Consider the following 12,552-nt stretch of genomic DNA (forward strand, 5'->3'; position numbering starts at 1 on the left):
GATGGGACCTCACTGCCACAAAGAAAAAAGAGCTGGAAGCTGAGTGAGTCCTTTGGACATGTGGTCCCTACGCTCAGAACCTCCTAGCCATGACACATGGAGATCTCCATGGAACACTGGGCCCACAGATGTTGAAAGGCGACAAGGACCTCCCCCTAGAACAATCACAGAAAGAAAACCTCCCCCTAGAGCTGGCGCCCTCAGTTCAGACTTGTAGCCTCCTATACTGTGAAAGAATAAATTTCAGTTTGTTAAAGCCATCCACTTATACCATTTCTGTTATAGCTGCACTAGATAACTAATACATCACCTAACTTCTTTGAGCCTACGTTTTCTTATTTCTAAAATGGGGATACCGCCTCTTACTTGATAGGGCTATAAAAAAGAAAGGAGATCACATATATAGAGCACCTAATAGTGCCTTGCACAAAAGAAGTCATTTAATGAATAGTAGTTAACATCTTCAAAGCCACGACCATCATCATCATTGCCATCATTATCATCTTCATCATCATGCTTAAGGCTCAGGGTACAATGTTCAATCTTCTACTATAATTAGATGCACACACAAATAACTATCACATAAGGCATTTGCACGAGCGCCAGAAAAGAGATACAGAGAGTGCTGCAGAAGTGTACTCAAGCTCCTTCTTGATACGGCTCTTGCTGATTTATCGTCATCTCTAGCCCCTTTCCACCACATTGTAGCTATACACGAACTACTAAAATTCCCTGAATACACTGTTTTCATCCCTCTATGCTTTTGTACATATTAATATTTTGTCTAGAACACCTTTCTCTCTGTCTGCAGAATTCACCTGGCTAATTCCTGTTTGCCTTTCAGGACTCAGCTATAACCAGTCTGGGTTAGATACATACTTCTAAAAGTCACCACACACATGTTTGGACCTGCTTTTATTGTCTGTCAGCCTGTTGTATAATTGTTTACTTTTCTGTCTCCTCAAATTGACTGTAGGATCCTTGAGGGCAGGGATCATAATTTTTTTGGTTTTAAATTCAAGGCCTAGCTACATAAAAGCAGGTCAGTAAACATTTGTTGAATTAATGGTCTCCAAAGAGAGATGAGGAGACTCACTATAGTGATTGAAAGGGAATGGGTACAAAGTGAGAGGTTTCATGAATAAAATGGAAAAGTGAGATTTTAATGACTACTGCATTTTTCTGCAAATAATGTGTGCCTTCTACATTTGTTTGCCAACCCAGTACCCCTGCCTGTTCACAAGTGTTATGCTAATTTTTTTTAACAGCAACATGTAAAAAAAAATTGCACAGCTGTGCAGTTGGGTACACTTGGCAAACAAATGTAGGTGTCGATTATTTGTGTAAAAATATAGTAATTTAAAGATTTTCAAAGCAAAATTTGATTTTGACTCTTTAAACTGATGGCTTTCCTCCCCTGCCAGGCCACATTAATTTAAACTCACACTGTGATAAGGACGGTTCTCATTAAGTGATGTACTTTCTTGTTTAAGCTATGTTGAGGTTTTTCTTTTTTTTTGCCACTAAAAGCATCTTAATTGACACAGTTGCCCTTAGATATACAAACATGGTTAAATATTAATTTTATTTTCATACCTATTTTGGTTTAGGGCCAATGCTGCTTACTTGAAAAGACCATCAGAGATACGTAACATTAATTTTAGAAAATCACTGAAAGACTGATGAGTTTTCTTTGGAAACAATATTAAAGCTCTGCTTTATCACCACTCGTCATCCTGGGCGGCTGCAGAGAGTTTCTCTGCATCAGGTTGGTTTCAACAGTCCGTTCCATCATCTTTGAACATCTATTAAAGTTAATGGAGAACATTTCCAGTTCTTTCTCTCCCAGTTTCAAATATGCAGTCCTAGCACTGAAGTAAACTTTCATGTATGCCTGCCTTCCCAGGCACTTCTTGCATTCAAGACAATAGGTCAAGAAGAAAATGATTCATTTGTTTCCAGATTTCTGGTTAAAAAGAACCCAGAATCCAAAATATGTACTAAAGATGTGAAAATCTGTGTGTCCTCTGACCCTAGGTACCAATTTCCCCTCTGACTCTTCCTATATGTTCATTTACAAGGAGATGGGAAACAGACAACTGACTTTGCCTCCTCACCCTGAATGATTTCATGCTCTTCTCAGAATGGTAAACTCCATGACTGGCAGTCCATATGGAATCCATGTTTTGCCCCAGTGAAAGATGCTAATTATTTCTCAGTGCTTCAATGTGGTCTACTTTCACCTGGATGTAATCTATGGCCAAACTGCTCATATTCTCTGTGAATGTAAGCAAGGCTGTATTATTTTTGAAAACAAGGGTGAATGCCTGTTTTCCTCTAATTACTCAGAGTCCAAGGATATATGACAACTAGTAAATACTATGTGCTGCAACCCATCAATTATTTCATGAATAATTAAAAAAAAACTACATAGAACTGAATAGAAAATATTATAAGGCATCATTACATATTAAGGATAAGCTATAGTTCATAGAAACTTTTGTTTCAGTTCATAGAAACTTTTGTTTCAGTTATCTATGTGTATGTATTTAGCAGGTAAAGATGTAAAACACTGCTTACTGTGGGTTCTAGGCAAAAGTTTGAAAGCCACTGCCCCAGACCATTCCCCGAATTTTGGTCTGCAGGGCTGAACTGCCTCCCACTCCCATACCACCATCAAAAGGTGGAGTTGGCTTCAGAAATATTTGCAAGCACTTTCGAGCAGCGCAGTGCTCTCTGCCACTGACTGATTGTAAACTCTATAATACTCTCTTAGCCCCAAGAAGGATGACATACCTATTTTTAAGTACTCTGCAAATGCATCATTCATTTGGTACTTGGTTGTCTCTTTATCCCAATTTTTTTTTTCCCAATGCGTATGTCCTAAGTAACTATAAAAACTGAAGACAGGGGTTAAGTTACTCAGTGGCAACTACAGCACCGTATACATAGGAGATGCTCAATCAATATCCTTTGAACAACTTCTTTCCTGTGGCACAGTTCCTCTTTTAGAATCTATGCCTGCTGAGCTCTAGCCAATTTAGGGATTGAAGAAGTTTCTGCTGTAGACTTGTTTGTCTGGCCAAGGTATTTAACCAGCTCTGCCACCTGTTCCTATTGTAGTCTAGAACAACTAGTATTAACTGATAATGATACTGTATAGCACTATACTCCAAGGCCGCTTCGGTAAGTTTGTTAACTCCGTTAAACAAAAAAAGCTCTTATTAGCTACTAAAAACAGGCTGTCCATTTTTCTAAGGAGCTTTGGTGGTACAGTGGCTAAGCGTCTGGCTGCTAACCAAAAGGCCAGCAGTTTAAACCCACCAACTGCTCGATGGGAGAAAGATGTGGCAGTCTGCTTCCGTAGGGATTTGCAGCCTTGAAAAGCCTATGGGGCAGTTCTCCTCTGTCCTATAGGATTGCTGAGTTGGAACCCACTCGATGGCAGTGGGTTTGGTTGTTGGTGCCCATTTTTCCTGAGGGTTAGATGATGCTCCTTTTTAAATTTGATTCCTCAACTGCTCCTTAGGAGAAGCTGACTTAAAAATTTCCAACTCCCTCTGCTTGGTAAAACTCTGTTTCTTTGTAAAAAGGATTAACATTTTAAATATTTGGTAAATACACACTATTACCTATTTTACCTCACTTGAATGTGTTGGGATCATAGTGTGTAAGACACAATTTAAAAAAAAAAAAACTGAAGCAACTTCCCTATACCCACAAAATCATACCAAAAACAAACAAAAAATGGAAACAAAAGTAAATACTCATGGTTTACATAGAAATATCACACTTTTGCTACCTGCTTATTCATTTCTGTGATGTTTATCCAGACTTTCTTCAAGCCCAGCTCTCCAGATTCAATCTTCTCAATTTGTTTTTGTTTGCCGAGTAGCTCTTCATTAAGTTTGGGAATTTCTTGGAATGAACTTTTCTGATTAGATTCCACTAAAAGCAAAAAAAGACTGCCTGATTAGTTATTAAATCAACTTTCTTAGAAACAAAAACTGGCAGAAAGGACCAGTATAAAATGATTTATTAAAATACAACCTGCAAAACTTTGTTTTGTCCACTTCTGTATACTCAGCACTTAGAATACGCCTTTAGGTACTGAATAAATATTTATTGACTAAATAAATCTGACCTTTGCTTACCTCTCAACCACATTTCTCACCACTCCACCTACTTCTTCAATCTCCTTTTGTGCCAAGCTGATCTCCTGAACATATCAAGCTCTTTAAGCCACAGTGACCCGGCACAGGCTATTCTTTCTGCCTGGATTTCTGTGGCCTACCTTTTCTTCATTTCTACCACCTTAGCCTAGTTAATTTCCTTCGAGATTCAGCTCAAACAGCTGCGCCTCTACCTTGGGCCACTACCGCCTCACTACTCCAAACTCTAAACCCGTTGCCACTGAGTTGATTCTGATTCATAGCAACCCTACAGGACAGAACAGAACTGCCCCATGAGGTTTCCAAGGCTGTAATCTTTATGGAAGCAGGCTGCCACATCTTTCTTCAGCCGAGTGGCTGGTGGTGTGAACCACTGACCCTCTGGTTAGCAGCCAAGCACTTAACCACTGCGCCACCAGGGCTCCAAATTCTAGCAAGCACTTAATGCACTGTCCTGCAACTCTTGACTTGTCTGTCTCTTCCACCAGTCTGACAGTAAACTGCTTGAGGACAGGGACCAGGTCTTTATTTGATTAGATATTCCCAGTGTCCAGCCAGGGCCAGGTACACAGAAGCACTCAAATACGTGTCCAGTGAAATAATGACAGGGTATGAAATGGAATTAATGTTGCCTTATTAAGCTAAACAAACAAAGCAACACAAAAAACAAAAAAATCCCGTAAAGTTGGAGGTGGTGGTGTTAATAAACATAAAAATATCTTTACCTCAATCAAGTCTGCTATATGAAAATTCAGAATTACCAAAAGTGAAATTTTTTATTCATTTTTCAAAAATATCTGCCAAAGAACTTCTTTGTAAATAATAGATTTCTGTGAGTGCTTTTAATGTGACATTTGATACACACATGCAGGAACACACATATCATACAGCGAGAATGTTTATTCATCAGTCTAAATTAACGCAGCACTCAGCACTTCCTGCATTTCTTTTCAGCTGTGTTATAAAGAGAAACTCATCCCACACCTGCGGTTTTCAGGTGGTCAAACATCTTATGGGGAGAAAGGATCTCTTTCCTTCCTGCAGTCTACACCAATTAAGTAGAACGGAGAAGTGGAAGAGGAAATAAGATACTCAACACCCAAAACTACTGTCATCAAGTTGATTCCTACTCATAGTGACCCTGCAGGGTTTCCAAGGTTGTAAATCTCTACGAAAGCAGACTGCCATATCTTTCTCCCGTGGAGCAGCCGATGGTTTCAAACTGGTGACCTTTCAGTTAGCAGTCAATCGCTTTAACCACGGTGCCACCAGGGCTCCTTGAAATAAGACAAACACATAAATAACCTAGGTACAGTTATTAACTAATAGATGTATAAAGCTGACAAGCCCTGAAGGCACTCTGGATTCTAAGGATTGTGTGAGCTGAGAGAAGATCTGAATTATTATCTGATTTTGGGCTTTTTAAGAGACAAGCCAAGTAGAGGCATTTTTATTACATAAATGGGAGGAAGTGGAGCAAACGACTTATGATTACTAATTCATGCTCTTTCACATGGAAAGCAACTCATTTAAAATTTAGTATGTTAATACTCAGAACAACTTACTTAGCTCTTTTCCTGATCTTTAAGATCAGGAAATGGAGATTTTGGCATACACCATTTTTGACAGAAAAAATGGTGTATGCCAAAGTGCTGATAGCAATATTTTATATTTACGCAGTGATTTCACAGTTTGCAATACATTTTTATGTAATTATCATTCACCAACTTGTTATTGAGCCCCTACCCTGTGCCCGGAAACCCTGATGGTGTAATGGTTAAGTGTTATGGCTGCTAACCAAAAGGTCGGCAGTTCAAATCCACCAGGCGCTCCTTGGAAACTCTATGGGGCAGTTCTACTCTGTCTTATAGGGTTGCTATGAATCAGAATTGACTCTATGGCAACGGGTTACCCTGTACCCAGCCCTGCTCTTTTAGGCACTAGTATACAGAAAAGACCCTGTAGTTCTAGGTCAAACGAGGGGTGAAGTATGGTCACAGAATTACTATACAGTGTGACAGATGGTACGATGAGGAATGCGCAAAATGCTCTGGTAGCACAAATACATCTTCACATTTTTTGGATGGGAAACAGATACTTGGAAAGAGTAAGTCACTTGTTCTAAATTTTACAGCTAGTAATGAGCAACCCCAGATTCAAGCCTTCTGCTTGTAGGACCTGTACTCTTTCTAGTACACTCCAGCTGTCACAGATACTTACATCCTAACGCCCTCATTAGCACAAGACCATTTTTAAGTTTTGTACAAAGTGACGAAACTGCTACTTTTATTTTTTCTTTAAACTATTGTTTTTCACTAAGTCACTGTCTGGATGACCAGAAAAGGAGATGCCTGATTTATTGTTTTTTTCCAAATTCTTTTCCTTCACACTAGCATTTCATAGTTGAGTGACAGAGAGGCATGGCTGGGAAAAGAATAGTGTTTGAGTTCTTTTAACACAGCTGGTTCTGGAAAAAGAATACTGAGCTAAGAGTCTCAAGACCAGTCACTACCTTTAGTGTAAGGATCAAGTTACTCCTTCACTGCAAGGAAAAATACCATTTTTTATCCACTTCTCTTTCTGTGTCAGATATTTAAGCAATTTCCCTTCCTTTCCTCAAAAGTGTCTTGAAAATTTACCGAAATGAAGAACAATGGGTTCTGAATCTCTCAAAAAGGTATTAAAGTCGGACAAGCAGGTCGTCTTATTTGAGTCAGTGACTTCTACCGTCCTCTTGAAAATCAAGAAATGAAAATCAACTTATAGAAATATCTTTAAAGTAGAAGCAAAATTCAAAGAAAGATCATTTAAGCTTAATAAGATTGACCCCATTTAGTACAAAACACTCTTGGGAAACTGGCCCACAATGGTTCAGGCTATGGGCTGGCTATGCTCCAGGCACATCCCCTTCCCTCCGTCACGAAGTCCCACTTATAGACATTACAGGTGCTGGCATTTCTATTGTAGCAAACCAAAGCCAACAAAGCAGCTGGACTGATACTTCCAAATCAGCTTCATGCAGCTGGCTGACTGATGCACTCAGACTCCCAGGGGAATGTTGCTTAGTGGTAGAGAGCAGGTCTCATGGGCCAGGGTGCAATGCCTGGCATCTTTTAAATATAGTGCTTCCAGGGACTGGTATTAACAGGTGCTCAATGAACATGCGTTGACTGATTGATTGCCAGGTCTTTTCCATGTACCACATTTTAAATACACATTTCTAAACAAAAATTCTCTGTAAAGCTCAGCAAAGGTATAAATTACATCAGTGTCCTGTAAACACAAGCACAGAGCAGTTAGAAAAAGGAATCCCTGGAGGGTAGAATTGAGCATTGTTTTGAAATTTATAAATAATTGCTATATGCGATCAAAACAAGCAATAGCACAAGCTCAGGAGGCCCAACTAATTACAGAGAGATGATGGCATGGTCAGGGGTCTTCAGTGGTTATTTATATGTTAAACATTGTTTCTGAGAATCTCATTCCCAACTTATGATCACTACTTACGTTACAAAGAAAACACCAGCCTTAAACACACCTTGCAATACTGCTAAGGACAACCATCAAGGAGGAAAAATAACTAGAGTACAAGTATCATTCTTTCTTATTCTGTGCTCTGATTTAACCAGTTGACAGAACATATAGGTCAGGATGATTTTGGCAGAGAATTGTGACTCATCCAGTCCCATCCCCTGAATCAGAAGCTCAGAAAAGAAAACTAAAGTTAGTATTTCAACATTTTTTTTCAAGCAACACCACTGAGAATGTCATTATCACATTAACTAAGGATTAGCTGTCCCCAGGTCAGGTTCAGAACTTGAATAACTATGGGCAGCAAAAAGCAGCTGGGGTGAAGGGAAGCTAGGATGCTGCGATTTCCCAAGCTTAAAAAGAGAAGGAAGGAAACAACTCTAACTTGAACTCTGGGGCCGGATTTCTTCACAACCTTGAGAGCCTTTCTGTCGGTTTCTTGGTGTGCTCACGCTATTAAGGTTAGGGTACTCGTGATTAAGTTGAAAATGGTTCCTTAGCTTAAAAAATTAACCCCTGAAACATGGAATCAAAGATGACAGTATTGCTGAAGGAAGATTATTTACATTAAACGTGGCTGAAGCTACTAAGCAAATAGACCTTTCAGAAAAAAGTAGATTGGATGGTAAAATACAACTTTACAATTTAGAATATATAAAACTCTTTAACTTTAAAAAAAGCCCCTTAAACTTTAAAACTCCATGAAACAAATATTTCTACTAGCTGTGCACTATTAGGTAAACACTATTAGGGCTACTGTAAGCCAGTCATGAATATGTAATTTAGTACAAAGAATCACAAAGATTTCCTAAAACTTTAAAATGAAGTGCTCATTAATGGTATTTAAAGGTTTTTTTCCTTGAAAACAGATACTGTCACAAATACAAGCACAGCTAACGATATGAGAGAAATCTATCAGTTCTTGCCCTAAACTTAAAAAACTGATAAATACTCAGAAAACCTACCCTCCAGTACTACTCAACTTTACATTACTAACCCAAGTGGATATCAAAGAGGTCTGTGGGTACTAGGGGAAATGTCTGCAAGCTCACAAAGCCACTGAAAATAGTGATACAGTTGTAGTAGTGACTATAAACATGAATTTGGTGGGGGAGGGATTAGAGGACCAGGTACAAGTCTCAGCTCTGTCATACTTAATCACTAAATAAGTCAATCATTCTAAGCCTGTTTTCTTAAGAGCACAATAATAATAAAAGTAATACCTGTCTCACAGGATTGTTTTGGGGATAAAATAATTTATTTGTGATTTGGCACACAGTAAGCACTCCACAAATGTTGGCTATTTATTATCATTAATCATTCCTATGTCCCAGACATGCCCACATTCTTTCTCAAGTGGCCCTGGGTGGTGGAAGTAAACAGCCCAGTGTTGCCATTACCACTTCATACTTGGGAAAGTTCAGGCCACAGGTGGAGGTTAACCGAGGCTCTGGACTCCAGGACCGTAGCTCTCCCTTCCTGCACTCTAAGCACTGCCTGCAATGCCATGATTTCAGATGTGATTTGTCCTGATGGTGCGTAAGCACTGTTTTTTGTTAGAGGGTTTAAAAACAAATAACTGTTAAGCATTCAAACTGGCAGCTAAGAAAGTGTATAAAAACATGGAAGCAACATATAATTGCTTCATCAGACTAGGTGAAATGCTTATTTAATTCAATTTGGTCCACTTTATCCTAGGACCTGGAAAAGATTCCAAGATTACACTCTGCAAGAGTAACCACTTACTTGTTCTAAATTTTTCCTTGAGGGCATCCAGATCCTCCTTGAGAGCAACTTGCATCCACACCAAGCCAACGCAGGCCACGACACAGGCCGCGAGGATGACAAAAGCACAGAGGGGATAACAGATCTTGCAGCATCGTAAATAGTCTCCCCTGATTGTAAGAACAAATACAACTATGAGTACAGAAGTGATTCCGAGTGCAGCTTTATCAGAAATAGTATGCATGTGTTGCCGTGCAATTATCTTCCCTAATCTTTTTTTTTTTTTAAATCTTACTGTGGGGCATAGGGTAATGCACTTAAGTCTGAACTGCAGGTTGAACGTGACTAAATAATACGACCTACGAAGAGTTCATCTATCGAGTACAAAGGTTTCAAACTGCACATGGAACAGGAGTTCCTGTGGGCCACAGGAAGCACCTGTGGGCACTGCAGCTCATGGCCATCATCATAAATTCAGGAGGGGGGTCTTTGGAGAGACGCTCAGGTCAGAAAAGTGTAAAGACTATTGCTTCTCTGTACTGTAATTTACCTACATCCATTTGTTTCACTTTCTCAGACACACATGCCTTTATTCCAGGGGACCCTGTTTCAGTTTACTGAAACTACACAAACTTTTGAGCAAGTTTTACTGCAAATGGAATGAAAGAAATACGATCTATTGGTTTAAGTGGACATCTGATACACTCTAGCTTATTGGCTCAGAAAGAGGAAACATAGAAAGGGGCTGGATTTCACACCAAACTTCAACCCGCACTCAGGGTCTGAACTAATCCAGTAGGGTGACTTTCAGGATTAATGCTTCCTCAGCCTTTCACACTCCAAACCCAGGATGGTCCTTAACTACCTAACTTGACAGAACTCTTTAGAAAGCAAATTCTTTGTTTAACAAAATAAAAGAACAGACATTCTAAACAAAAAAATACCTCAAACAAAAGATTTTAGCACCTCAAGCTTCTGCCTAGTCCTTGCTTGCTCCCTGAAAGGGTCCAAGGGTACTTTCAAAGCTCCCCTTCAGCTCTTTCATACCCTAAGCCCCATTCCCAATGTCCTTAAAGCTCACTACTACTTGATTTGTCCAGTGGCCACTCCATCTAAAAGTGTTTTAGGAAAAAGCTGCCTCTTCTTTTTGTCCCCACGCTTCATCTACTCTCAGGGCTCATACTTCTTACACTATGTCCTGCATCCTACTTCCCCATTACCAAGATTCAGGTTCATTAGGAGTGCAAAAAATAAGTAATACGCAGTCTGAATGTCCCCGTCTCTCCTGCATTCTTTTTTAGAGACCCTATCCCCAAAGCTCCTCTGTCCCTATGTCTCTGTTCTTAGCATGTCTTCTCCCACCGTGCACTTCCTGTGCTCTTGGCATATCCCCCAAGTCCACACATTCACCCTAGATTCTGAGCTTTTCACACTTACAGACAGATCCCTAATCTATCCCTCATTCAGGATCTGTACTTGTCTTCTACCTAACACCTTTTCTCCCTCTTTGCCTTCTAAGGTTTATATCCTTTTTTCTTCTCTTAAATTTGCCCCTTGGTAGTGCAAAGATGTCTTCTTCCCATCCCACCCCTCACTCACTTGACAAAGCGAGAGCGATTTCCAACTACACCGAATTCCTCTTCTTCCTCAGAACTGGACTCAGAGTCTGAGTCAGGTGGCTCAGTGCGAAGCAGGCGGTGGCCCGAGCCTTTCTTGGGCTTCTTTCTTCGGCTGTCCCCAGCTAGGCCGATCAATGCATTGAGTTCTTTGCGCTTTTTCATCTTCTTGTGGGGGGTGAGTGGAGCACCCACTCCTGAGCTGCCAGGTTCGTACCCTACGCCCAATTCTCTGGGTGCCTTGGAGCTGCCTTCCAGGGTGGGGAACTCTGGGCTGGAGCCCCCTAGTCACTCCCACCCAGGGGTGGGACTGACTAGATCCGCTAGGGACTGGAAGTTGGAGCCCAGAGAAAACTGGAACTCAGATAGGTGGGGTAAGTCACATAGGGGTAGCCAGGAAGCTGGTGATCCAAATGGTTAAGGCCCTAGATCAATTAGTTAAAAGGCTGGAAAGAGAGTAACTTTTTATCTCCCAAAGAGAGGAAAAGCTAAATCAAGACTGATTCTCAGCCCTGATAAGCCCGTAGTATTTCTAAGGGTGCTCTAGGAGCTGGGGAAGGGCACACCGGTAGTGTTTTGGAGCTACAGTGTAGGATTTCCAATAGAGAGAAAAAAGAAGCTTGTTTTTGATGAGGACAGAGGGGAGTGCAGAGGAAGACAGTAGGAGCGCGTAACCCCTCTCTGGCTGGACAACTGGCAGGAGGGGGCTTCTAGAGGCTGCCACCCCGACACAGCCCTGGAAAGCGCCGGAAAAATGCCTGGGCCAGGAAGCCCTGGTCTAGGGTGTTCACTGTTCCCCGGCCCCCGTCCCGAGTTTGAAGGGAGCCCACGAGAGGAAGACCCAGAGCCCGGCTCCGGGATTCGGCCTGAGAAGGGCCAGTCCCGCGCCTGAGAAGACCCAGTCCTGCTGCCTGGGCCCGGGGGGCGCAGCGCTGAGGGGTGACCCCAGCTCAGCCCACCTGAAGCGCTCCTGCCCAGAGTTTGAGATGTTCTGGCTCAGGCAACTCTCGGCAACTCACACGCACCGCTCCCACTGCAGCCGCGACTCATACCCCCGCCCCGACTCGGGCCGCGGCTGCTCCCGACGCGCTGGTGGCGGCAGCAGCGGCCGCGGGCTCCAGACCCGGGCCATCGCTCCAGCCCCGGCTTACTTCCCCCTTGGCAGCAGCCTCTGGGGCCGCCTGCCAATAAGCCACGCTCCCATTGGTCTCCCTCCGGGTGACGTCACCCGTGGGGGCCCGAGTGGTGGCGGGGAGGCGGGGCGTTAAAGGGGCCCTGGCTCTGCCGAGGTCTGGGCCCCGCTCGCCGGTTAGAGGAGGCCCCGCCCCCGGGAGGGCCACCTGGGACCTTTGGCTCCCCAGAGCTTAGGCGGAGTTTTGTTCGCTGGAGAGCTGCGGCGGGGTAAAGAAAACATCCAGCTGCTTGGCAGGCTTCGAAAGTTCCTCAACTGCTTCACTAGTGAACTGGGCTAACCCAGGCTAGAGGCTCCACCCTTCTGATTCGCTATT

General features: G+C 42.1%; 1 protein-coding gene across 5 annotated transcripts in view; it reads right to left on the reverse strand.

Annotated features, from left to right (window-relative positions):
• The window catches only part of EFCAB14 (EF-hand calcium binding domain 14), a 36,267-nt gene extending 24,080 nt beyond the window's left edge, over positions 1-12,187 (reverse strand). For 2 of the 5 annotated variants that reach the window (XM_003411096.4, XM_064281917.1), the window contains exons 1-3: positions 11,028-12,187; positions 9,450-9,598; positions 3,803-3,948 (exon numbers count right to left, since the gene is read on the reverse strand). In XM_003411096.4, the coding sequence (XP_003411144.1) occupies positions 3,803-3,948; positions 9,450-9,598; positions 11,028-11,209 (477 nt within the window). In that variant the 5' untranslated portion in view covers positions 11,210-12,187. The remainder of the gene's footprint in view (positions 1-3,802; positions 3,949-9,449; positions 9,599-11,027) is intronic. The other 3 variants (XM_010591307.3, XM_010591308.3, XM_010591309.3) reach the window with 3 other exon arrangements.
• Positions 12,188-12,552: the final 365 nt, after the last annotated feature.

This window comes from Loxodonta africana, chromosome 3, assembly GCF_030014295.1.
Source record: "Loxodonta africana isolate mLoxAfr1 chromosome 3, mLoxAfr1.hap2, whole genome shotgun sequence".
In the NCBI taxonomy this organism is placed as follows: Eukaryota; Metazoa; Chordata; class Mammalia; order Proboscidea; family Elephantidae; genus Loxodonta; species Loxodonta africana.